The sequence below is a fragment of the Syngnathoides biaculeatus genome, chromosome 3 (genome assembly GCF_019802595.1).
Source record: "Syngnathoides biaculeatus isolate LvHL_M chromosome 3, ASM1980259v1, whole genome shotgun sequence".
NCBI classification, from domain to species: Eukaryota; Metazoa; Chordata; class Actinopteri; order Syngnathiformes; family Syngnathidae; genus Syngnathoides; species Syngnathoides biaculeatus.
Genome location: NC_084642.1, coordinates 13,556,348 through 13,584,057, shown reverse-complemented (window position 1 = coordinate 13,584,057; position 27,710 = coordinate 13,556,348). Strand labels below are relative to the sequence as shown.

The 27,710-nt window shown below is 39.3% G+C and overlaps 3 protein-coding genes across 3 annotated transcripts; 1 reads left to right on the top strand and 2 right to left on the bottom strand.

Moving 5' to 3' along the window:
* Positions 1-680: 680 nt before the first annotated feature.
* On the bottom strand, positions 681-3,820 carry nip7 (NIP7 nucleolar pre-rRNA processing protein). Its single transcript, XM_061814435.1, has 5 exons — positions 3,629-3,820; positions 3,432-3,518; positions 1,906-2,044; positions 1,536-1,676; positions 681-1,454 (listed from the first exon to the last, which is right to left on the bottom strand). Exons 1-5 carry the CDS (start codon positions 3,682-3,684, stop codon positions 1,335-1,337), a joined length of 543 nt encoding a protein of 180 aa, XP_061670419.1. The 5' UTR covers positions 3,685-3,820; the 3' UTR covers positions 681-1,334.
* Positions 3,807-16,536, top strand: cdc42se2 (CDC42 small effector 2). Its single transcript, XM_061814436.1, has 5 exons — positions 3,807-3,930; positions 6,980-7,223; positions 8,464-8,565; positions 8,672-8,747; positions 11,519-16,536. The coding sequence occupies exons 2-4, from the start codon at positions 7,170-7,172 to the stop codon at positions 8,744-8,746; spliced, it is 231 nt and encodes a 76-aa protein (XP_061670420.1). The 5' UTR covers positions 3,807-3,930; positions 6,980-7,169; the 3' UTR covers position 8,747; positions 11,519-16,536.
* A 317-nt stretch (positions 16,537-16,853) lies between these two features.
* LOC133498040 (interferon regulatory factor 2-like) lies at positions 16,854-26,876 on the bottom strand. The gene is made up of 7 exons (XM_061814430.1): positions 26,787-26,876; positions 25,264-25,363; positions 22,226-22,399; positions 20,448-20,588; positions 20,306-20,346; positions 20,001-20,094; positions 16,854-17,263 (listed from the first exon to the last, which is right to left on the bottom strand). The coding sequence occupies exons 1-7, from the start codon at positions 26,874-26,876 to the stop codon at positions 17,163-17,165; spliced, it is 741 nt and encodes a 246-aa protein (XP_061670414.1). The 3' UTR covers positions 16,854-17,162.
* Positions 26,877-27,710: the final 834 nt, after the last annotated feature.

Below are 27,710 nucleotides of genomic sequence, written 5' to 3'. Positions count from 1 at the left end.
TTAAAAAAAAAAAAAACTGCAGGGGGTAAATACTTTTTAACGGGACTGTATGTGGACGCAAATAAAAATTGTTACTGGCATTTATGGTGGGAAGCTGCCATATTACTGAACATATTCTGTGTCAAAAGGTCAATAAATGATGAACATCGCAGCATAGAGCCACCAAAATATTTTTACATTGCTTTCAAGTTTAAAAGTTATGAAAAAAAGATTGGCTTCCTTGTCAGTCTTCAGCACTACTTTATATTCCTTTAAACTTGAGCGTTAGCACAAATCATCAAATCCAGTCATTCATCCCAAACACTATGGGTAGAGTAGCCAAATATTGTACTCAAGTATGAGTACTATTACTTGTGAATAAATGACTCAAGGCTGCACAGTGGGGCAACTGGTGAGGCGGTCTCCTAATTCTGAGAACTGGGGTTCAATTCCCAGTCCTATCTTTGTGGTGTTTGGATATTCTCCCCATGGCTGCGGGGGTTTCCTCCTATGACCCCATGTGAGGATAAGCAGCTCAGAAAATGGGTGGGTGGAATATAACAAGTAAAATTAAAAAGTCCTCCACATAGTAATGAGAGTAAGAGTACTGTAAGGGGAAAAGTACTTAAGTGACATCATGAATGTCAAAACTAGAATGTGAAGGTGCAAATTCAGATATGAATGAACCATACCACTTAATCTAAAACAAATAACATTTAATACAAATCTTTGTAAAATAAATGGGAAATTCGGCTCCAAGAAATTGTATCTTTTTAACAGGTATATACTTATACTGTACTTGTTAAACAGCACAACACAAGTACTACCAAACAGATTACAAAAACAGGAAGAAGGCTGCACTGGATATCAAAACTACACACCCCTGTTCAAATCCCAGGTTTTTGTCACAAAAGAACTGTGACTAAGATAGTGGAGATATTTTTCCACCATTGCTGTGACCTAGAATTTGTACAACTGATTTATTTTTGAGAGAAGTGTAAATAACTGAAATAAACTTCACATTTAACATGCTGCCTTCTTGATCAGGTCACCATTGCAAAAAAGACGTTTACCTGATTTTATGACATTTAAATTAAAAACAAACATGGTTGCAAATGGATACATTCTCTCTTATAATTGGAATGTGTATGTAAAAACACATTCCTTAACACCTTCAGCCAAAGTTTACAGAAATAAATGTATGAAACTTTGCTGCATTTCAACACCACTTGACTCAAATGATCACAAATGGGATTTATTCGAAATAAGTAAATGGAGGCTGCATGTCTGTGTGTGGGGTCGTGGGGAAGAAGTCAAAAGCAGCAACTGTCCGACTGATACTGTATAATCTTGATTTATGTTAATGCATCTTCATTCCTGATGAACTCGCCCACGTCAGCCTGGTGGAACACAACTATGGACATGGGGTCGACCCGACGACACTCTTGCGTCGTCTTGGCTGCCACTCCGAAACCCTGAAAAGTAACAAGCCCCGCGTCGTTGACTCAATATGTTCTGTACCAGATGGAATTTGAAGCTGACGGGAGAGTACATACCAGGGGCACGTCGGCCATGGAGTAGACCACCACGCCCTGGTACTGCGTGGTGTTTTCAGTGATTCTCCCCAGACCGGACTTTAAGATGTGATTGCCATAGAGGAAAGACTGCTCGGCCCCAGGTTTCACCCACACCTTGAACTTCATGACGATCGAGCAAGCACAGAAGCGGAACATTCGGTACAGTACAGTGCAGTTCCGTGTTGCAACACAGTTTGCATTCAAATAGCTGCTGCTTAACGGATTATAAATTGGTACTGCAACAATGCTGCGAGTTTACATTGCCCAAATATGGCGTTCAGCATTGCAGGTTAGCGATAACACTGCTTATTACTCAATATTAAAAAAAAAAAAAATGAACGAAACACACCTTTGCATAGGGCGCCAGGAAATCGAGAGCTGTGATGTGAAGCCGAAACTTCTTGGTCTTTGTAAACTTGCCGAAACAAGTGCCGACTGACACCAGTTTGTTCCGAGCGATGTTTGTGGACAGTTTAAGAATCTTCTCACTGTGGAAGCAGAACAACAGTCAATTGCCAAGAAATGCTTCAGAGGTTTTGATGGGCCTATTGGACCTGTGGTTCTCAAACTGTGATCTCACAGAATTAGAAATAAATTGTGAGCGTGTTTTTCTCAAGTGCATACATAGAATGAGGACAGTCAACCAATTGTCGATATGGTCATTTTTTTAACTCAGTAATTCTGTTTTCGTACAAATCGGTTTTCAAATTAAAATTTCGAAAAAAAATTTTTTGCATTGGTTTTCCAACGAAAATCAGTAAGTTGCTTCTTATTTTCATAAACGAGCAGCAGTTAGCTGGGGATAGTGTTAGGACGGATGTCAAGTGCCGATATAAAAGCTATCTGCGCTAAATGGAACGACGTCCATAATTTTGTCAAATTCCATCACCCTAACAAAGCAAAATGTTGCAGAGCACTGCAAAATTTCAATGACGTTATGAGCCACTTCAGGAAGGTACTCAGAAGACAGCAGAAAGTCTACATTAGATTCTCTCTTTGTTAAAAAGGGGTGCGTCACCCCCACCAAAGACATTTGAGACAGTTATTTTGCATTGCTTTTTTCTTTCGTTCCATTAACCCTACCTCTCGTTGCAAGTTAAATTTTTTCTACGTTACGTACTTTCTGTGAAAATAAAAAATAATGTCTGTTTTTCCCCCCCATCATTATTGCTTGTTTAAAGTTATTCGGCACTTTGTGAGTAAAAAAAGGTTTACAAGGCTGGGGCCGGGTCACTACAGATACGGCAATGCACTCCCAGCCTAGCATACTCGTAGTGCTGAAGCATACATTTTAAGCAAAAAATAAAAAATTTCTTGAATGATTTAATTCTATAAAGTATTTAAACTATACATGTATTTCTACTATGCAGTTTATTATCAAGAAAAGCTAAAAAAAAAAAACACTTAAAAAAAAACATTTCTTAAGCTTGGAACGGATTATTTCATTTTCCAGTCATTGTAATGGAAAACGCGCTTCGGTTTTTGAACATTTCACTTTTTAAGCGTCCTCCTGGAACGGATTGTGGTCGAGAACCGAGGCACCAGTGTACTAACAAATGAAGTAACTAGTCCGGACATCCCGAGTCGAATTTTTATTGATGTTCAAGTATCTGGAATGGACACAGTTGCCTGTACTCCCTAAGATCACTGGCTTCCTTGAGCATGCAAAAAGAGATGCTGCAGATGTTCAACCAGAAGACTTGACAGCGACCTCAGGAGGAAGTCGTGCCCACAGTTTGACAGCCTGAAATCTGTAGCCACGCAGGTCTCCATTTGTATGCACTTGATTAGCCAATCGTAACAATGTATCGGTAATATTTTTGCGGACTCCTGTTTGAGAATCACGGCTCTAAATTGTGTGACTAAATCTATGACCTCATGTAATATACGCGATCATTGTGAAGCCTGAAGCAGTATGTGCCGTCTGGTCGGTCCACGAGGAGCTTTATGTTTTCTCCTACACTGTTAAGAAAGGAAAACTGTTATCACATGTACGTACACGATAAATTAGCCTTGAATGCTAATCCACGGAGTCATCATCGTGCATCAAAACATAGTCCCGCTCCACTTACTATTTCGACAGTTTCTCGAAGAACGTTTTCGTTTCTTCCTCTGTTAGCGGCCTCATCTTTTTTTATATATTTTTTGTGTGTGTAGAAATAAAACTGCTAATATCGGAAGACGCGATGGATCACCCACGAGTAAAACGTGCAAAGCGTGGGTCAACACGGAAGTGGTCACACTTTAGAACGGAAGTCGATTGCATTTCCCAACACCGTTCTTCCTGTTTTTTTTTTTTGCTTTTAGTTTTTTTGCCTTGTCCGTCCCTGCAGTCGACAGTAGCGTTTGATTCGGGCAAACAAATCGTCGTCTGGTAAGACCATTTCCCCCGTAATTAATATATTTGAATGAGCGAATAATTCACAGCAATACAGGAGAGTTATTGCGTGTTGTTTCAAATTGTCAGTTTATGTCTCACTTTGGGAAATGGGGCTGAGTTAGCACGGCTGCTGGCTGTCAATGCGGTTAGAGTAGCGAACGAGCTAACCCCATTAGCCGCTGCTTGCCAAGGCGGTTTTTGAAACAGCGAACCCTTTAAACCCTCGAATTAAGCATTTTGTTTTGTTTTACGGATCGTATTTCATACAGTGACATTGACATTCGCGGTCGCCACGTAAAGTGGGCTCTTTATTAGCCGTCATGGTGCATAGTTATATAACGCCAATTTGTTTGTAAATATAAATTACGGCGGTTCTCCGTAATCCGCGCTCTGAAACCGTACAAATAATCCCAACAAAGATCCAATAAATTCATAAAACGAGTTGTCGGTAGTGAGAGAATAAATCACACAGTCTTGGCGGAAGTCGTTTATTGTCGTTATGGTTGTCTATGGGGGGGGGGTTCGAATTCATAATGACTTGAATAATGTGATCTTTAGTCATTTTTATGAATGAATTATGCCATAAAAATCCCTCATAAACTATATTGCTGCGTGAGAAAGGTAGCAAAAGTGGACACCCATACGTCCAAATAAGGAAATGCTTAATACCAGCGACCGTCTTACGTTTGAGGGATCTTTCTCTCTCTCTCTCTCTCTCTCTCTCTCTCTCTCTCTCTCGCTCTCTCGCTCTCTCTCTCTCTCCCCTGTCCCGTTTTCACCCCCTGCTGTACCACAAAATGTCATTTTTGTCAAAAGCGTCATCGTAGAAACAAGACAGTGATTCTCAAGAGTTGTCATCTGGCACCTGCATTCCCCTACTGTTGGAAAGGAACTTGTAGAAGTGAAGAACAATCAAGAAATGCTGGGGGGGGAAACAGCATTTTAAAACACATCCAGTGTATTATATTTTTAAGCAATTGCAGTGTGCTTGCATGTTCACAGGGGGATTCAGAGAAGAAAATGAGTGAGAAGGTGATAACTCTATCATGGATAACATGAACTGATCTTGATGAAACGGAAACACCAACACTATGCATTCTTTTTAGGAAATGAAGAATTTAGACAAGTGGAACAAAACTATTCTATTAATAGACTGTTTTCGACTGACGTCACACACCTTCCGATTTAGAACGCGGGCGCCATCTTGGTGTGGTGAATTTGCGTAAACACACCGTAACTAAGCAGAAAGGCATATGAATGGGGGGCACTGCTGTTATCGGTTGCTCAAACAAAAGTGGGCGTTGTAAAGCGACTTTCTTTCGACTGCCAGCTGTGATCAAGAACCAGTGCGAAAAAACAGAGAAGTTAGCAACCAAACAGCGACAACTGTGGCTGTCTCGTATTAGCAGAGCCGATCTGGCAGCCAAGCACAATACTTGTGTGTGAATGCAATGTATGTCTCCAAAATCTGCATTTTCTGTTTTATTATAACAAGTTTGCAAAAACGAGTTACCGCACCGCTAGCTGTTTCATGAGTTGAGTTAGAAATGTAGCTGTGGAAGTGGAAAATTATTATTATACCCTTTCGTTGGTATAATCAACATAATTTAACACAACGCTGACTGTAATCACGCGGTACATATTTAAATATGTATTGTGCGGTACACTAACCTTAACAGGTTGCTTCCGATGGATACCGCCGCATGACGAATCCAGCCATTGATGAATTTGTTGTAGACCTCCAGACCTTTGTAATTTTTTAGTTGGTCCACGGTCTAAGCGCTTGTCGAGAAGAGGAGACAGTTGACGATGTCTGGATAGGTTACCGACGCCCACATTTCTGTGCGCCATTTGTGTTTCTCTACGGCATATGGGTCGATATTGTTGATCACAGTGCAGTTCTTGTCGTAACGGTTTCTTGAAACTACATGTAATGAGCCACGATAACTTTCCCAAGTGTTTTTAGCCATCATATGTCACTTTTAAGAATCGTACAAACATTTGTGTAACTCCATGCCATAAAACTAGTATTGTGAGTTGTGTCGTTGACGCCATCTAAAGAGGGAAGAGGCTGTATAAATGCCATTGCATGTTGTTTTTTGCTGCACCGATTATCATGTTCATGAGACGCTGTTATGTGAGTTTGATATACTCCTAAAAGCATCACATCCAGCCAAAGACTGAAGTGAGCTGTAGTCCAAGGCAGTTGCACTTCCGGTCTTGTACCAAATAAAATTATTGTGGGAATTTGGCACGGCTCTGTAGTTTGGCAAAAAAAAAAACGAATACAAATGCACGTGTATATATATATATATATATATATATATATATATATACACACACACACATTTTACCAACCATTTCATCACCCACCCAAAATGATGTCAATCCAACTTTTGAGAATCGCTGAATTAGGATATTTTCTCTTGACATAATACATCCCTTGGGGTAGCTTTAAGATTCAATTATTCACTCCAAACATAGCCTGACCTTCACATTCCTCCATTATTCTTTCCTCCCAGTCACATTCCCACACATTAATGGATACAACTTACGTGACATGGCGTCTCGGTGTTCGGTCATGTTTCCCAAGACGAATTACAATACTCATTGAAATTATGCTCTCTTTCTCCGTTAAGATGCGATATGTAATCAGATGCTCTCATTATGACATTAACCCCCCCTCTAAAATGTGAGCATTATTGACAGTGTTGATAGTAGGTCACTGCACAGGCGCGTCTGCCATAAACTGTACTGACCTCATTTTTTTCTCATTCTCAGCTATTGCAGGCATTTGTGCGTTCTTTCCATATTTTTCAGTCATGGTATGTACTACCTCTAGGGCAGGGTTTGGAAACACAGATTCCAAACATGTAAATATGGAATGAACGGACTCATACATTTAGAGGTGTAGCTTTGACTTCATTGTTTGTTCTAGCAGAATTACTTAAATAATTTCTGTTGGCTGCAATAATCCTCATCTTGAATTAAAGTCCAACTTTTTCATAAAACTGAATACATATTTTGTCGGATTTGTCGACAGGAGGTGGTTCCTTCCACTGGGCGGTCGTTTCTCGTACCAAACGTTAGTCCTAAAGAGACCCGTGGTGAGACCGCCGTCAGTTTCCACTGTGCGTCTGCGGCTCTGCTGTCATCAGACAGGAAGATACACGACGAGTGGCGGCTCAACCGAAACAGGAAACTGCTAGCGCGGCGGCGTCACTTGCCTAGGAATGACTGAATTCTGGGTTTGTTTTAGTTGCTGCATTGCGGAGCAGCCACAGCCTGTGAGTATACTTAATATTTAAATCATTTGAGTCATTGTGTCGTTTCGAGTCGAAATTTATGACGTGGTTTTTTTTTTCTTTAAAATAGAAAACTGCCTTTCTTTTATATAATGCAAGGTAAACGTGACTAGGTCCCCGTGAGGCAGAAGGAAGACAAGAACTATTCCTGCATGTTCCTTCAAACGAAATGTAGGATGTTTTAAAAGTTTGTGGCCTAATCTCCATAGTTTATTTTTATGGAAAATATCAAATAGTTGTTTTACCTGCTATCAGTCATTCTTACAGATAATAAACTTAGTCAAGTTACACCACAACACAAGGAAATTTTTTATTTATATAATAATCCATCCATTCTTTGCCGCTTATCCTCACAAGGGTCGCGGGGAGTGCTGGAACCTATCCCAGCTGTCAACGGGCGGGAGGTGGTGTACACCCTGAACTGGTTGCCAGCCAATCGCAGGGCACATAGAGACAAACAAGAGTCACACTCACAATCACACCTAAGGGCAATTTAGAGTGTCCAATTAATGTTGCACGTTTTTGGGATGTGGGAGGAAACCGGAGTACCAGGAGGAAACCCACGCAGGGACGGGGAGAATGTGTTAACTCCACACAGGCGGGTCCGGGATTGACCGCAGAACTGTGAAGTCGATGCTTTACCAGCTGGGCCACCATGCTGCCCTATTTATATACTAATATATTTTGACCCCGAAAGGGACAAGCCGAAAGAAACTTACTTTTATATTTGATAAATAATAATACATTTATAAATATATATTTTTTTATTATTTGTAATCGATATTGTTTTCTGTTCTGAGAGTTAAAATCTTTGTAGCAACTTGCTGTAGAATTCTACTACATTTCTGTTCTACATGGAAGCTTCCATGTTCGATGCGAATGTTATGTTACTGTTTATAGTTTTGTGCAAGTGTTGTTGCAGGCCCAAATGATGAAACAATCTTTTACTTCTATACATTTTACTGGCTCTGTTTTAGTAATTTAATAAATTTTTATTTAGCACATTAAATGTCTGCTTACCAGAATGAATAGTTAGACCCCAAAACTGTAGGGGGAGCCCATGAAATCTGTAATTGTTTGGTAATGCCATGAAGCAAAATAAAACTCAAAAAGAAGAGGCAGCTTCTGACGTCATCCTCTGACAATATTCAATGTAGTGTTAAAAAAATGTTAGTGAATGTATTTTAACAGCCAGAGTATGTTTGTCAACGGCCATTTCCAGAAACGGAGGCGACGAATCGACCGCTCCATGATCGGCGAGCCAACGAACTTCGTCCACACCACACATGTCGGCTCGGGTGACATGGGCTTGGGATTGCCCTCGGTGAGTTTTGAAAAGCTCTCTTTACCCCTCAGATAAATGCACCCAGGTCATGTTAGGTTGCTGTGGATTCTCTGTTTACTGAACACTGCTTACTGCGTGCTTGCAGGTGGACCTGATCCAGGCCCAAATGAAGTCAAAAGGCGGCTACGTACACGGTGGCTCTGAAGGCTCACAATTATGAGGTGAGACATGCATGTCTTTTTCTTTGAGTTGAGGTGTAGTTGCTTCCCTCAGTAGCCTGGTATGAAGTTTAAAATGTGACAGTGAAACCTGTAATGTTAAACAAAACTTCCAGTTTGTTTAGAACCAAGTTTCCCCTCATAGGAAATAAAAGAAATATTTGTTTCCAGAACCAGGGCAGCATGGTGGCCTCACAGTTCAGTGTTGTAATCTTGGCTCAGACCATCCTGGATGGAGTTTACACGTTCTCCCTCGTGCTTGCACGGGTTTTCCATGGGTAGTCTGGCTTCTTCCTGCATTCCAAAAACATAAATGTTGGGTTCCTTGAAGGCCTTAATTTGTGTTTTTGAGTGTGAATGGTTTCCTCCCTGACCTGTGATTGGCCGGTGACCAATCCAGGGTGTACCCCATCGCTTACCCAAAAAAAGACAAGTGTTATAAAAATTGGATGGATGTTTCAGTGTTTGTCTAATGCAGGGGTGCCCCAAGATCTACTTCTCAACCATCCAGGTGGGGCATAGGGGGCTGTCTTTTTTTTTTTTTTTTTTTTTTTTTATTAGAATGACCAATAATGAAATAGGTTAGCTTAGTTTAACTCACCGACAGGGTGTTTCCCTGTACTGTCGTTGTTTGCACATGCGCGGTGAGCTAAAGTTTAAAAAAAAAAAAAAAAAACGGCTGATGTATTTTTTTTTCCCCCTCAACACACCGTCACGATCGACTGAAACTGGTCGACGCATTGAGCACCCCTGGTCTAATGCATCATAACAGTTTAACAGTCAATACTAGTAGTAACAGTGTGGTGAGGATATTTTAGGAAGATTTAAAAAAAAAAAAAAAAAACTCAAATCACCTTTTAAGTAATTGTTGTTTTCAACTCAAGGGAACATACTGGGTGGAACTAAAAATTTGCTCTCAAAATTGATACTGCTGTGAACGTCAGTACACTGCACTACACTAATTACTTCCACTCAATTTGTGGAGGGGTGGCGCACATCAAGAAAGCGGCCATTCAAATTCTCATATTGACAGTATTATCATTCTGTTTTGTGTGTGTGTGTGTGTGGTGTGTGTGTGTGTGTGTGTGTGTGTGTATATATATATATATATATATATATATATATATATATATTGTTTGAATACAGTACAGTCAAACTTTTGAGAGCTTTATTTCCACTCCATTCCTCCTCCAATAAAATTAAAATGTTACAGTTCCGTCTTCTGACTTTCATCTCCTAAATATTTATGATTAGCATTGTAGTCTTTTGTGGTTTGGGAATATACATTGACAGCTGTGTCATGTTTACTTTTTACCTATTAAAGCTACTGTATTTATGCACAGCATGTGTGAGCCGTTGAGTTGGGCCTTATGGGTGAAAAAAAAAAAAAATCCCAATGTTTTTTTTTTTCTTATTAGTCGTTCTATTTTCTCTCGAAAGTTGAACATGACTTGTAACATTATGTAAGACAAATAAAATGTGTCATCTGTTTTACATGTTTTACACGTCAGTTGTGACTGTTAAAGTGGTACTAAAATCGCAGTTTAAGTTTATGAAAGTTTTGTGCTAGATCATAGGTGTCAAACTCAAGGCCCGGGGGGGGGGCAAATCTGGCCCGCTGCATGATTTTATGTGGCCCGCAAAGGAAAATGATGAGAATTAACTCCCATGATTAAAAAAAAATAAATAAAAATCTGTACAAAAGTTTCAAATTGTCATATCATAAATGATAACATTGAGATATTGCAAGCAATATTCTGTGCCCAAACAACAAAAGTTAAAAAAAAACATTACCCTTGATTTGTGATGACAAAACTAGTTCATAAATTTTCTCTGTAAATATGATGAGGTAAAGATTTTTATGGTTCCACATTCATAACGGCTCTCTGAGGGAAACTGTAACTACAATGTGGCCCGCAACAAAAATGAGTTCGGCACCCCTGTGCTAGATAGACCCTGAAATTGATTATTTCCATCAATCAGTCTTGTATTGAATTCATCCTCTCGGTTGAGCTTGAGCCAGCTGATTTGGGGGGAGCCATAGGGTACACCTTTGACTGGCCCCCAGAAATAGACACCCACTCACGATCAGTTTCACATTTATGAACAATTCTTTAATGAACCAAACATGCATGTTTTTGGAATGTACAAGGAAGCCGCAGTACCTGGAGCAAACCCACAAGCAGAGAAAACATCCACACTTCACACAGGAAGGCTGAGTTTAGTGAGGCAGGCGTACGACTCACAACCCCAGCGTGCTGTCTTATTTCTGTTATTTTATTCTAGAGCACAGGTGTCAAACTGAAGGACCGGGGGCCAGATCTGGCCCACCACATGTTTTTTTTTTTTTTATTTTTTTTGTGACCCGCAAAGGCAAATCATGCGTGTCAGCTTTCACGATGGTTGTTAAAAACTGTACAAAAATTTCAAATTTTCATATCATAAATGAAAACCTTGAGATATTGCAGGCATTTTTGTATTACCAAATACCAACATTAGTAGCCCATTATCCCCAATTTCCGATTCCAAAACTAGTTCAAAAATTTGATGTGTAAATATGAGGCGATTAAAGATTTCTATGGTTTCAATCATAACGGCCTTCTGAGTGAAACTAGCTACAATGTGGCCTGCAACAAAAATGAGTTTGACATCCCCACTCAAGAGATTCCACTGTATTTTTTTTCAACATTTTTTTCCTCTGAAAGACATTTCATTATTTTGTTTCACGTGTATGTATTTTCTAATGTATATTCTGCTTTTCTCCTCCCTCACAGCCCTTCAGTGTGGGGGAAACTACTACAATTGTTTATAGGAGGAAGCAGTTCACAGTCCTTCATGGACACAGGACCAAAAGATAAAAGTACTGCTTTTCCATAATGTTGTATATATTTTTATTTTTCATTCCTTTTTTTTTTTATTTTTACAAAAGCACTGCTATCCATTTGCTGCCATGCTGTTGCACTGTAAAGAGAACCAGTTAAATGAGTAGAGAGGAGGAACAGGAGGCTTTATTTAGTACGCTCATCTCAGTCCGACATATGCTTGTGCGGGTGCGGGTGCGGGTGTGGGCGTGTGCGGGCGGGTGTGTGTGTGTGTGTGTGTGTGTGTGTGTGGTGTGTGTGTGTGTGCGCGTGCATGAGGAAAACTGTCGCTCTTGTAGCTCACATGAATGGCTGTATTTATTATCGCATTTGCAAACGGACCTCATGGTGGCTGGGCCACGCTGAAGACGTGGAACATTACGTTTCTGTTTGTTTTTTTTTTTTTTCCTCTGAGGTTAAAATCCAGGTGGAGGTAGCATAGCAGGATATTGTTTTTTTCTTTTTTTTTTTTTTTTTTTTAAATTCAGAGAAGTCTCATGATCCTCTGAATCATCTTCAGGGCTGAAGATTGCTGTTTTCTACTAAACTTGAATTGAGTCGCGTACACTGGACCATATACCATGTACACTCCCGCCTGCTTAGGAATTACGCCTTTTTTTTTAAATAGCCATTTAGATTAAAAACAATTTTAATAAACTATGACTTTCCTTGTCTGTCGTCATGTTCTTATTTTTTTAAGCCGAGGCCATAGTTGTTTGTACTAGATTCATATTTTAAGATGTTCAATGTTTTTAAAATCTTGGAAATACGTAAATCTGATGAACTTGGAAGTATCCCCACTGCGCACAAGTGAGTGGGTGTGGAACTCTCTCCCACTCTCCCACTATCGGGACCTACTTGATGGCTTTTTCTTTTCTCCACCAGAGATTTTTTTTCTTTTTCTTCCCAACGTTTAAAAATATTCTCAGCAGGATATTACAATAAATCTCCGGACTGAGGGGTGAAGCAGGGGCCAAGGAAGAACATTTCTGTGTGGATCCAGGATATTTGTTTTTGGTATTTTTTTAATGTATAGATGTGTATTACGTTAAATGAAAACAAAGCACAGCAGAGGGGTTGGTATCAATGAACCTGTACACTTAAGTGATGATCCAAATTAGGATTATTTTGCGTTTTCTAATGTTTTCTCTCTACTGAGTGCCATGGTGCCATATTTCCTCAAATAGTTGCTGAAGAGTGTCTTATTTACTCAAATGCAAATATTGCTAGGTGTTTATATGAATCTATTTGTTTATTAAATGACCTAATATGTGATGCGTTATGACAGATGATTTTTTTAGAAATTTTTTTTTTCTTTCTCTTTTTCCATGAATTTAAAGATGTGCAACCTTTGGCCTGCAAGAGTATTTGATTCGGCCTGATGTGCAATTTTAAAGCTGTCCCTGTTAAAGCTACAAGCAATGATGACCAAGTCCAAAGCAAACGTTCGGTTGGACGTGAGTACAGTTCGTCTTTGATTCACGGCATAGTTCTGAACCGACATAACCTAAATTTGTACTCAATTCAGAATACGTCTCATTAAGCGTTGTGGCCTTAAAATAATTTCTTCCCTTTTTGTATTTTCGTTGTACTTTCTGTGACTTTAGTACAGGGCAACTATGAATCTCTTCAGGGTAGGACCTTCACATAGCAGACTTTTTGTCCTACTTGGACCATGTGGAGGTCTTTTATGTTGGCACGGCAAAATGATCTGACCAAATCCCAATCATTTCTGGGTTAGGTTATCATTTTCGTGGCTCTAATTAGACTTCCATCATATGAAGAAATTGACCCTTAAATGCCCACTATAAGTTCCAAACGGAAGCCTTTGAGACTATTTTGGTGGGTCGACTCTTAGTAGACAACTACTTCTTTTCTTTTCAACTTGTCCTGATAGGGGTCGCCACAGCGTGTCATCTTTTTCCATCTAAGCCTGTCTCATGCATCATCTTCTCTAACACCCACTGTCCTCCCTGACAACATCCATCAACCTTCACTTTGGTCTTCCTCTCGCTTGTTTGCCTTGCAGCTCCATCCTCAGCACCCTTCTACCAATATACTCACTCTCTCGCCTCTAAACATGTCCAAACCATCATAGTCTGCTCTCTTGAACCTTGTCTCCAAAACATCCAACTTTGGCTGTCCAACCTGTTCACTCCAAGCGAGAACCTCAACATCTTCATTTCTGCCCCCTCCAGTTCTGCTTCCTGTTGTTTCTTTAGCGCCACCGTCTCTAATCCGTGCATCATGGCCGGCCTCACCGCTGTTTTATCAACTTTGCTCTTCATCCAAGTGGGGACTCTTCTGTCACATAGAACACCAGACACCTTCTACCAGCTTTTCCATCCCGCTTGGACCCATTTCTTCAGTTCCTTACCACACTCACCATTGCTCTGTATTGTTGACCCCAAGGATTTGAAGTCATCCACCCTTGCTATCTCTTCTCCCTGGAGCCTCACTCTTCCCCCTCCACCCCTCTCATTCATGCGGATATATTCTGTTTTACTTTGGCTAATCTTCATTCCTATTTCCAGTGCAATCCTCCATCTTTCTAATTATTCCTCCACCTGATCCCTACTTTCAGTTTCACAATATCATCTGCGAACATCATGGTCCAAGGGGACTCCAGTCTAACCTCCTCTGTCAGCCTATCCATTACTACCACAAACAAGAAGGGGCTCAGCGCGGATCCCTGATGCAGTCCCACCTCCACCTTTCTGCTACCCTCTTACATGTCCTATACTATTCTAACATATTTCTCCGCCACACCAGACTTGCGCATGCAGTACCACAGTTCCTTTCTTGGTACTCTGTCATACGCTTTCTCTAGGTCTACAAAGACATCTGTGTTAAATTACAAGGTTGCTCATCCTCGGTATCACTGGCTTTGGAGTAGACTTTTGGAGAAAAAAAAAAAAAAATTCAGGCGACTCTGATGAGGGAATATTTGGGGTTTCACTTTGCTGCCATCCATATGGGGTAACAAATACTCCATATTTTGGTTGTTTAGCATTGTCAGTGTGTCTCATGTCCTAACGCGCAAATAAATATCACCCTTATCAGTCTGAAGCTTGAGTTTTTTTTTTTTTTTTTTTTTTTTTAAATAACTCAATATTGGAGCCACTGTTTGAGGAAGTATGCTAGTTTAGCTGTCAGGCCCAAGCTACTGTAATGCACGCAGCCTCATCATGGACCTACAATCACATCCAGCCTCTTACTTTTTGCCATCTGACTCCTGTACATTTGCGTCGCGTTGATTGTCGTAACGTTGCTGCGGGTTCAGTTTCATTGGCATGGCCTTAAAAGAGCAGTTTTTGGTATGAATGTTGACCAGTGTCCATATTCTGTGCACCGTTGCTCACCCAGATCTGTTCAATGCATGCGCTTGTGTGGGTGTGTATTGCCCGTGGTTGAACACGTGTCTATCAGAATGTAATTGTATCATAAAGCCAGCAAAACATGTTAGTCTGTACCAGGCAATATATATAAAAAAAAAAAAAATACAGTGTACCAGCCAGTCTTTTCTCAATTCTAAGAGAGAGAAAATTGTCCAGAAAAAAAATGAAATCAAAACCTCAAGGTGATGATTTAAGATGATGCTTTGCAAACTCCCTTTTTAAAAAAATAAATAAGTGTTCAAGCTATGTAACCACATATTCCTGTTGAATGTTTTTCTTGTGCACATTGATCTGTGTTTTTCCCCTCACTCTGCTGTATTAGTGCATATAAAAAGTCTACACACCCCTGTTCAAATGCTAGATTTGTGACATAAAAAGAGACTAACCTTTCTGTGACCTGGACACAAATTTTTATTTTTGTGACGAAGTAAAAAATACCAACTGATATATTGTGGTTGCACAGGTGAAGCACACCCTCTTATAGCTGGGTATGTAGCTGTGTAGAGAATTATATACACCTGCCAACATTTAGCTGCTTGTGATGTAACAAGGCTACAAAAATGTCAGGAAAAGTCTACTAGAACATCCAAATTTTATTTGGCATTAATCAGAGGCACTTTAAAAGTGTTGAACATACCCAAATCTGCACTTATAAGATGGTGTGTGCACTTCCGCAATCACATTCTCACATATAGTATTTTGATTTCCCCTTTCTGAAAAAAAAAAAAAAAAAAAAAAGACAGGCTTTTTCAATTGAGTTCTGCAGGTTATAGGTCATGTTAATTGTCATAAACGTTTTATTTATCTTTATCTTTTTTTTTTAAAAAAATTACCATTTTGAACGGGGCTGTTTTAGACGGTTTCTATCCACAGTGCAATACAACTTGTGAACATAAATGTGTGCTAGAGGACTAGCTGAATGTCATTTTTGAATCCCCTTTTGTTTCAGAACTTGTATTGTTTCATCCTTAAATCAACAATAAGAAATATAGATTTATGTTTGAGTTATAATATTGTATAAATTTCAGGGTAAGAGCAGTGATTTTTTTTTTTCCCACCAAATAAGCACTGTATGACATGTTCCTTCCAAAAAGAAAAAAAGTCCATCCTTTTTCATTTCTGCAATGGGAAATAATATCATGTATTGATGTTTTACCAACTGTTTTGTCTGTTTTCAAATGCATCAAATCACTTGAAAAAAAAATCAATAGATAGGTCTGATGAATAGTTAGTTCACTTAAAAGCATTTGTTTTGTTTTAACACACAAAAAACCTTTCAGTATTTTGCTCCAGTGCAATTTAATGGGGGGGGGGGGGGGCAGAAAAAATGTAAATGTGAATGTTGTACCTGTCCAATTAAAATATGTACATCTGAATTTTGAAAATGCAAACTTTGTTGTCAAAAGTATTTTTTTCTTTTTTTTTTAATCCCATTTGAATAATTAAAAATTATTTTGGGGCATTAGAATATGTAAGTAAAGAAAAGATGCAGAAAATTTTAAAATCTTGATTGAAAAGCATGCATCTTCAAATTTTCTTATCCCAACAAGTCATTTATGTTGGTTTTATGTAAAATTGTAGCTGTCCAATGAAAAATGTATAAGTGTTTTTAAATAAAAAAAAAAACAAAAATGAAATGTAGAATTGTAAATGAATATTTCAGCTTACTATGAAAAGCATGATCCTCCATTTTTTTTTTTTCTCAAAAAAAGTAACATTTCTTGTTTCGATAAAAGGTAGTACACAGTGGAGCTGTGTAAATGTGATATATATGTATAAGTAGCCCCAATTTTTTCAAGAAAAAAGTCCCAAAAAAAGACATAAAATTACAAATGTGAATATTGTTGCGGTCCAATGAAAAACATAGTTCCAAATATTTTTATGATTAAGTGTTAACGCCACGTTTCTTGATTCCCAATGACGCAACGTGAGATTGGTTCCATTTAGGTGCTGCACGGAGTCATTGAAGTGAGTATGAAGCACTTAAAGCATCAAGAAGTTACATGAGCTAATGGCGTGGCTTGGAACATAATATCATGTCTCATCTTTTATTTCAGCGGCTTTACAAGAAAAGAAAAGTTGGGAAACCATTCAACTTGATCAGGTGTGTGACATGCACACACACACACACACACACACACACATTGTTCTTTATGTTGCTACAATGTGGGGCTCTTTTGATGTAAGGACCAGTCCGACACCTCTAAAAGTTCGTTGTTGTTGTCTATCTGCACGGTAAAGAGGCTCTCATCAACTGGACCTAGGGGAACACAACACTTACTAATGTGACGGGGTATCTGCTTATATGTTTCAAAGCCGGAATCAAAATTCTGCCTTTACAAAAATAATATTGCTCAGTGTAGGTAGTGAAAGGTGGTCATTTAACAATATGGGACATGAAAGACAGTGGGCCTCTTTTTTTAATGTTCAAACATTTTAGTTTTGTTACTTTTTACACTTAATTCGGGCTTAAAATACAATTTTATTCCTGAAACATAAATTACTGATATATATTGTATGACTTGTGTTACTTCAATTATATTCTGATCAAATTTAACACCTTTTATATATATATTACACATTTATTCTAAAATTCTCACTTTGTGGAATATACAGTGAAGAAAATAAGTATTTGAACACCATGCTGTATTGCAAGTTCTCCCACTTAGAAATCATGGAGGGGGTCTGAAATTTTCATCGTAGGTGCATGTCCACCGTGAGAGAGATCATCTGAAAAGAAAAATCCAGAAATCACAATGTATGATTTTTTTTTTTTTTTAACAATTTATTTGTGTACAAATAAGTATTTGAACACCTGAGAAAACCAATGTTAATACTTGGTAAAATGGCCTTTATTTGGAATTATAGAGTTCAAACGTTTCCCATAGTTGTTCACCAGGTTTGCACACGCTGCAGGAGGGATTTTGGCCCACTCCTCCACACAGATCTTCTGTAGATCCAACAGGTTTCTGGGCTGTCGCTGACAAACACGGAGTTTCAGCTCCCTCCAAAGATTTTCTATTGGGTTTAGGTCTGGAGACTGGCTAGGCCACACCAGAACCTTGATATGCTTCTTACGGAGCCACATCTTGTTTTTCCTGGCTGTGTGATTCGGGTTATGGTCATGTTGAAAGACCCAGCCATGACCCATCTTCAGTGCTCTGACTGAGGGAAAGCGGTTGTTCTCCCAATACATGGCCGCCGTCAACCTCTCCTTAATGCAGTGCAGTCGTCCTGTCCCATGTGCAGAAAAACACCCCCAAGGCATGATGCCACCACCCCCATGCTTCACAGTAGGGATGGTGTTCTTGGGATGGAACTCATCATTCGTCTTCCACCAAACACTGTTAATGGAATTATGATCAAAAAGTTCCATTTTGGTCTCATCTGACCACAAAACCTTCCCCCATGACTCCTCTGTATCATCCAAATGGTCATTGGCAAACTTAAGACGTGCCTTGACATGTGCTGGTTTAAGCAGGGGAACCTTCCGTGCCGTGCGTGATTTCAAACCATGACGTCTTAGTGTATTACCAACAGTCACCTTGGAAACGGTGGTGTCAGCTCTTTTCAGGTCATTGACCAAGTACCGTCGTGTAGTCCTGGGCTGAGTCCTCACCTTTCTAAGTATCATTGAGACCCCATGAGGTGATATCTTGCTTGGGGCTCCACTCCCATTGAGATTGACCGTCATGTTTAGCTTCTTCCATTTTCTAATGATTGCTCCAACAGTGGACCTTTTTTCCCCCACCAAGCTGCTTGCCAATTTCTCTGTAGCTCTTTCCATTCGTATGGAGTTGTACAATTTTGTGTCTGGTGTCTTTGGACAACTCTTTGGTCTTACCCATGTTACAGGTTTGAGTCTTACTGATTATATGGGGTGGACAGGTGTCTTTAAGCAGCTAAAGACCTCACACGGGTGCATCTGATTCCGGATAATGCATGGAGTGGAGGTGGACTTTTAAAGGTGGACTAACAGGTCTTTGAGGGTCAGAATTCTAGCTGATAGAGAGGTGTTCAAAGGTTTCTGGGCTGTCGCTTAGAAACACGGAGTACAGCCCCCTACAAAGATTTGCTTCTGGATTTAGGTCTGGAGACTGGCTAGGGCATGCCAGAACCTTCATATCCTTCTTACGGGGCCACTCCTTGGTTTTCCTGGCTGTGTGCTTCGGGTCATTGTCATGTTGAAAGACCCACACACGACCCATCTTCAATGCTCTGACTGAGGGAAAGAGGTTGTTCCCCAAAATCTCACAATAAATGGCCACGGCCATCCTCTCCTGAATAGAGTGCAGTCGTCCTGTACCATGTGCAGAAAAAGACCCCCAAAGCATGATGCTGCCACCCCCATGTGTCACAGTAGGGTTAGTGTTCTTGGGATGGAACTCATCATTCGTCTACCGCCAAACACGGTTAGTGGAATTGTGACCAAAAAGTTCCATTTTTGTAAGTTTGAGTCTTACTGATTGTATGGGGTGGACAGGTGTCTTTATGCAGCTTGTGACCTCCCACAGGTGCATCTGATTCACGATAATACATGGAGTGGAAGTGAACTTTTAAAGGGGGACTAACAGGTCTTTGAGGGTCAGAATTCAATCTGATAGATCGGTGTTCAAATACTTATTTGCAGCTGTATCACACAAATTGTTAAAAACATCATACATTGTGATTTATGGATTTTTCTTTAGATTATCTCTCACAGTGGACATGCACCTACAATGAAAATTTCAGACCCAGATCCCTCCATGATTTCTAAGTGGGAGAAGTTGCAATATAGCAGGGTGTTCAAATACTTATTTTCTTCACTGTAACTTGATTCACAAATCATTTTCTTTCATTTTTCCATCATGAAAACTACTGACGTCTTTAAATAACATCCTAATTTTTCAACCATGTGCTCATAGTTAATTCTTAATTTTCCTGAAAATAACTCAACATTGATTTTGTAAGTTCCCCGTTACCCGACGAGCACGTGCGCGTGTGTGTTGTGGCCTTACTGTCCCAGTTGTCCCAAAGTGGGTAAGCCCTCCATCCTCCGTGAGCACAAATGTGGTTGCCGGGCTCAGCAGTGCCGCTCGAGTGATCTAAATGCTGCAGAAATGCACAAAAGAAGTTCAACATAAAGTTTTGTCGTACACGATGGGGTAGACCCACCCTCTAAAATATTAAGTTCAGTTTACAGTCTTTGTTGGATGTGCTGAACTTCATTGCCTCAAAATGACAATTACAGTATTTCTAAAATTTTGCCCCTCTCATGTAGCTAAAGAACCAGTTGAAGGTCCAGACGACTCCACCATGGTACCTTGGATCCATCCTCCTGCTCCATGGCCTCCCATGACACGCCTACACAACAACAACAACAACAACACGTGTCATCCTCCACCAGGCAAGTCACAGCGACTAACAACATTGTCACAAACCGCTTGGACAAACAAATGTCTCACCTTGTGCAGGAATGCTGAGCGATGCATGTTGAGTGGATAAATTGACACTCGGTGGTTGCCACGGCTGCTGCGCGGTCTCAACTGGTGCGCGCCCTCCGACGCTCTGCTGCTTTTTGAAGCGCTGACTCAGCATCCGGAGCACTTAGAAGGAGAAGAAGGGGCTGAAGGTTTGTCACATTTGTTACAACAATTGATAACATATACTAATATCATTCAGTTGACCTGCGCATACTTACAGTGTGGCACACACCAATTTGCTTATTTGAGTACTTTATTTTTGTCTACTTTTGTCTTTTTTTTTTGTGGGGAAAAATGAGAGAACGGACTAACCCCTATTTTTCATGGAAATTGCTTATTGTTGGTTTATTCCTGCTTCGTCACGATTTTTGGGGGGGTTGATTCTTTTTTTTTTTTTCTGTACATTTATAATGGCTGTCAATTATTGGTGAAAATGCCATGCATCCATTTTCTGAGACGCTTATCCTTATGAGGGTCGCGGGAGTGCTGGAGCCTTTCCCAGCCCAACAGTCCTACTCACAATCACACCTAGGGGCAATTTAGTGTCCAATTAATGTTGCATGTTTTTGGGATGTGGGAGGACAACCGTAGTGCCCGGAGAAAACCCAAGCCGGCACGGGGGGACAACATGCAAACTCCACGCAGGCGGGTCTGGGTTTTGAACCCCAATCCTCAGAACTGTGAGGTCAACGCTCTTGCTCGTTTGTCCACCGTGCCTTGTGATTATTCCCGATTCAGAATCTGAATACTGTAGTCCTTGTCCCTCGTGAATAGCGGGGCTCCATTGTAATGACATTTGAATTAGGTGAGGTATTCCAAAGTTACCCAGGGAAAAATCTGCTACTTCCAGTGAAATTTCAGCTTGTTTTTATATATACTTTTTAATTCAAATTTAGAATAATTGTTCCCCTATTCAGATGGAACAATCTTTCATGTGGTAATCTCTTGATTTTATACATTTATTCTTATCACAAAATGTTTTCTCATTTTTATGACATTGTTCTTTTACAATTACAACATTTCAACTTAACATTACTGCTTGTATCTCATCAAATGAGCCCTTTTTCTTGTTATTCAGTACAAATATCACTGGGAGCCTTAATTCAAATTGTTTTACTATGCGAAATCATGAAAATAGAGCTTTTTTTTCTTCTAATATTTTGTCTTTTTATGTGCGTGTTTGTTTTATTTTCATCTACAGTAATTACATTTTTTATTTTTGTGGCTAATCTTTGTGAATGGTTTAAGAGTGTTAGTAATTTTTCTCATAGTTGTGTAATTTTTTTTATTTTTTTTTCTTTTTCAAACACTTTTCAAAATCTATCGTTTTTCCATTATTTAATTTTTTTCACCCAATATTTGTCTAATATTTTTTCTAATTGACCACTATTATAGCATTTCTTTCCCAACATTTTCTATTACCACTGCTTTCTAATAGGCTTTTTATTTTTTTGTCTACTATCTATGATTTTTTTTTTTTATTTATGAAAATGAGTCAAATACTTTTGTATTGTCCAATTTTTTGTTGTTGTACCATTTCTGCATTTTTCTATGTTTTTTTGGATATTTTTTGTTCTTATTTTTGGAAAATTTATTTTTGAACTAACATGTTGAACATTTTTTGGGGTTATGTCTTTGTTTTTTAATTTTATCTCTTTCATGTTGGACAACAGGGTTGTGTAGACTTTTTTTCTTTTCTTTTTTTTTTTTTTTTTTAAATACTTATAATTGTATATATAGGTTATGTTGGGCGATGTCACCTCTGTTGCGTGGGTGTGCGCTGGGCAGCATCTTGTAGACTCTGAAGGCATCGCTGCCCCTCTTGTTGCTGCGCTCGCGGAGCTCATGCACGTCCGGGAGCGAGTTGAGCGCACAGCGGAAGTTGGCTTTCCACGTCTTTGGGTCCGCTTTGTGTTGTTCTGGATGGTATCGACCTGAAAAAAAACGTATCCGGTTTGGTTTGGGCTCAATTGAAGCTATCCCGTAGGTGGACAAAGTGTGGCCTTTGGAGCTCGTGCGCATACTTTTTTTATTTTTTTTATTTTTTATACAGCCCACTAAGCATTTATATTTTCTATCCAATCATCCATCCATCCATTTTCTTAACCGCTTATCCTCACAAGGGTTGCTGGAGTGCTATAGCCTATCCAGGCTGTTAACGGGCAGGGGGAAGGGTACACCTTGAAGTGGTTGCCAGCCAATCGCAGGGCACATCGAGACAAACAGCCACACTCGCAATCACACCTAGGGGCAATTTCGAGTGTCCAATTAATGTTGCATGTTTTTGGGATGTGGGAGGAAACCGGAGTGCCTAAAGGAAACCCACGCAGGCACGGGGAGAACATGCAAACTCCACACAGGGAGGGCTGGAATTGAACCCAAGACTTCAGAACTGTGAGGCCAACGCTTTACCAGCTGATCCACTGTGCCGCCTAGATTTTCTAACGCCCAGTCATATTTGTTGCAGTAGTTTGGCTGTTTTCGTTCTCAAATCGGTACATGAAATTTGAAAATGAATTTCGGTCATTAAATATTTGGTTGATTAAATTTTTTGTCAATAAGAACAATTATTTTAATACACATTTGATTGTTAAAAAGGAAGAAAAAAAAACATATGCAGTTGAGTAGAAAAGCCCAAAAGGTTACCTAAGTAAGAGTACTGTTACTTTAGGAGCGTGTGACACGTGTGTGTGTGTGTGTGTGTGTGTGTGTGTGTGTGTTGGTCATGTGACTACCTGTTGACTCCGTTTGATTGGTGAAATGGAGTCATACATTACTAGTCGTAACATTTTATTGGTGAAACGGAATTATTGTTGGAGGCAGGAGTTTCTCTGTCAAACCAAGACAAATACTAGTAGTATTATATACTATAATGATTATAGTACACATAGTAGTATGCAGAATGTTGTGCTCAAAGAAATAAAGTAAAAGAAATGTTTGTTCTTAAGAAAACGACTGACCTGGCTCATTTGTCCGTTTTAAAAGTCCAATGTGGCCCGCGAGCACTTAAGTTTTCCTAAGCCCGAGTTCTCCACTCACCAGGCACTTCATTCGGTACGCCTTCACAATCAATACCGACAATTGTCAGCGCACACGTGCGCAGCCGGCATCATGAGACCGCGCAGGCGTGCCGAATGTTTTGTCTAGCGAGGCCGTTCGAGGTCACAGTGCAACGTGATCGCCGACGCTTTCGCTGCCTTTCGTGATGCGGACGGATGCAACGAGCGAAGCGTGACAGAAGATCCTTTTCCTCCGCGTGCTACTCACAACATTAGACAAATATATTAGTTAATGTATGCCTCCAAAAGGAGCCCCCCCAAAAAAAAATTATAATTTTTTTTTAATAAAAAGTATTTCAAGTGGATATCTATATTCCTACACTCAGGGTGTACCCCGCCTCCTGCCCGAAGATAGCTGGGCTATCTCCCGCGACCCTTGTGAGGATGAGCGGTACGGAAAGAAGAAACGAGTACCTTAAGTATAAGCCGCGACTTTTTTCCACACGCTTTCAACCCTGCGGCTTATGCGGTTATGTGGCTAATTTGTGCATTTTTTCTAACGGTCACAAGGGGGGGACTCGAGCGGAAAAGGTTAGAGTGAGACCAGTGTGCCGAGGAAGTGACTTTTACCGGGATGTTTTTTTTTTTTTTAAAGCGGCCCTTTTAGTACTGTGCTAGCATTAGCGCTGTGCTAGCCTGTTGCTGCTGTGTTACTGCCGCGTCTCAGTGATTTTTTACCGGTATGTTTTATTTTGTTAGCGCTGTGCTAGCATGTTGGTGCCGGGTTTTTACTGGTATGTTTTTTTTTTTTTTTTTTAACCGGCCCTGTTAGTGCCACACTAGCATTTCTGCTGCTACTGCTGTTTCTCAGTGATTTTTAAGTGTTTTTTTTTTTTTTTTTTTTTTTTTTTTTTTTTGTTAGCGCTGTGCTAGTGTGTTGGTGTTGTTACTGCTGTGTAGCCATGATTTTTAACCGTATGGTTTTTTTTTTAACGGCTCTGTTAGCGCCGCACTAGCATCAGCACCACGCTAGCGTGTTACTGCCACGTCTCAGTGATTTAGTTTTTTTTTTTTTTTTTTTTTTTTTTCACCAGCTCTGTTAGTGCTGTGCTACCATGTTGTTTAATTGCTGCGGTTGTTTGTGCTACCATGTTGTTGCTATGTTAAGCTAAGCTAAGGTATTAAAACTTTGAAAACTCTTTCTGTGTACCACCTTTCTTTGTAAATATCTCATGTTTCGATGTGGGCACTTGCAGCTTTTACACAGGTGCGGCTTATGTATGTCCTAAATGTTTTTTTTTTTTTTTTTTTACAAATCTATTGGGTGAGGCTTATAATCAGGTGCGCGCGCTGTAGGCCGGAAATTATAGTATGCGTTTTATGCATACTAGACAACTTTATTCTCATAGTATGGCTTATATTATTATGCTATTCTTGTTTGACCTTTCAACGCCTCTTTTTAAGGCTCTTGTTGGTTTTATTCTTGCGTAATTGGGACTTTTCCATCAAAATAAAATGTTACGGTTTTTGTCATATGTTCATATGTTATGTCAGATGTTCTTGTAAAACTTCCCATTTTTTTACGCAAAGACATGATTCCCGTAAAGACGAATTTCATGATGAAATTTTTTTTTATAATGGCATTTCGATTAGTTTCAGCGGGTACAAAGGTGAAGGATTACATTTCATGAACTAAAAAGCTTTCTGCTTTTTGGTGCAGTGCCATTTTTTTTTTTTTTTTTTGACGTCTTGTGGGTTTTCGTTGAAGATGGATGGATTTATTGAGGATGTGGCGTTACCGGTGTGCATGGCCCAGCTCCTGAAGAGGGTGGCGTCTCGGTCGATGCTCCAACCGTGACGAGCTGCGTGTTTCCACGGGATTTGGAAAACTTTCTCCGACTGGAGGTATGAACACGGGGACAAAGTCATATGAATCATATAAAATTTGCAAACGTTAGGTAACACTGCTATTATGTCTAACATAGTACTACGTTGTGTTGTTTTTCGAAAATCTGCATAAATAATCATTTGCGTGTCTTAATTTCAATACAACCACAAAATAGTTTTTTTAAAAAAACATCTAAGCTTCATAAAACAATATTAATTACGGCCTCTCCCTATAATTGAGGAATAACTAGGAATTTTTTTCATGTGATATTGCAACTTTTTTTTCTCAGAACATTGACGTCATTCAGGTAAATTTATGAATTGTTTTGTCATATTATGCTGTTATTTTTGTAATATTAGGACTTAAGTCATAATAATATGGCTTTAGTCTCAAATGTAAATGTGATATGATGATTGTCTTTTTGGGAGAAGTTATCTTTTGTACTTCTAATATGAAAACTAAAATCATGACTTTTTGACGCAGTGTAAAGATTTGATGTCGTAAACCTAGAACTCTTTTTCACAGAAAATATGACCTTATTTCATATGTAAAATCAGATTTTTGTTATAACTTCTCATAATAGCACAACTTTTTTTCAACAAATTATTAGGATAAAAGCATAGTTGTATTTTGTTTCAAAAAACATTTTATGACTACATTTTTTTCTTTTTTTTTTTGTAACAGTAAGTCAGAAATGAGTGTCGAACTATTCCGAACATTTATTTTAGATTACAGCCTTTTCTGGCAACATGATGACTCTATTCCTGTAAAATTATGAATTGGGTGAATTATTATAAATTATATATATATATATATATATATTATAAATTCAACTTTCTTAATTGAAAACGCCAACTTCATCCTCATGAAAATTATACTTGCCTAATTTTTAGTCTTTTTCCATCATGACTTGAAAAACTATGACTTTATTCTTTTACAGTTTTATAGCAAAGTCATGACATTTTGTATTGCTTTTTATTCCTGTAAAATTGTAACTTATTTCATTTAAAGTATTTTTCCCCTTGTATAATGCAATATCATTTAGTGATGTGCGTTGACCAAATAATTTATGTAAAGTGGCAATAAAACAAGATGCTAGAATTTCGCACAATACAGTACTGCATATACACTGGTCAATTTATTAGGTACTGCACAATCATATGAGCTGTATTTAAAAATCCATTTAGATATGTACTAATTTGTGTGGTTTTTTTTAATATCTCCGTGCTATTTCAAATTTTAGATGAGAAGGTCAATATAATCAATATATTGGAAACTCGTACGACAATGCAGTAATTGTTCAATTCCAACTCATCTATAATCGCTTTATGAAGGTGGAATTTTTCTGAATTGGATCTCATTTCGATTGCGCAGGTGCACCAAATGTTCTGGCCCGGTTTGAGTAATTGTGAATAACTTCTGAATGTGGTCTACCTTGTCCAGCCAGCAGACTCCCGGGTACTTGCCAGACTCGATCTGCTCCTCCAGCCACATCCTCAGCCTCAGGCGGCCTGCGGGTTGCATGTTCAGCGCAAGTGATGGCTTCCTCCTCAACGTACGTACCAATATGAGCGCTGCACGCCGTCAGCCGCAGTCATTTTTCACGGGCTAGCAAAATAAAGGTTCCGCTTCGCATCACTTCTAATGAGCCAATCGGAGGCGTTTGTCTCCAAGTTGGCATCGTCCTCGCCACTTAACCGTCTCCTCCAGTTACATGTGGGGCAGGGCTTTAAGGCCTCAAAATAGAATGTCAGGATTTTATTTTATTTATTTATATTTTTTTACACGAAAACCTGACTTTTCTGTAGAAAATGTAAATGACAATGACATTATTCCAAGTAAATGTCCATTTTTATAATATACCGAACTTTAATTTGACAATACACTAAACTTTGGAAGACAGTGAAACAAAAAATCATTAAAAAAAGTTATCAAACAGAAAATAAATTGTCTTAACCCCTAAAATTAATCAAGCAGCCTTCCAGAAAGTTATATATCATCACTTGTACTTAGAATCTGTCCCGACTTTAGAAGCGTATTCAAGGTTCACATCATCACATTGAAAGCTATATTATATATAATGTAATAATGTATAATAAACGTGAGTTAATATATTTTGGCTGCGACAATACAAACTAATTATCTTGCTACCACAATTACCGGCCTACAGAGCGCACCTGGTTATAATCCTCGGTACACAGAAAACTAGCGTTAGCGCGGCGCTAGCGTGAAACTCTTTTGTGTTCCAAGGCTTATAACCAGGTGCGCTAACGCTAGCGCTGCATCACCGCATAAACCGGCTGGTTGAAAGCGTGTGGAAAAAAATTGCGGCTTGTCAGCCGGAAATTACACAAAATA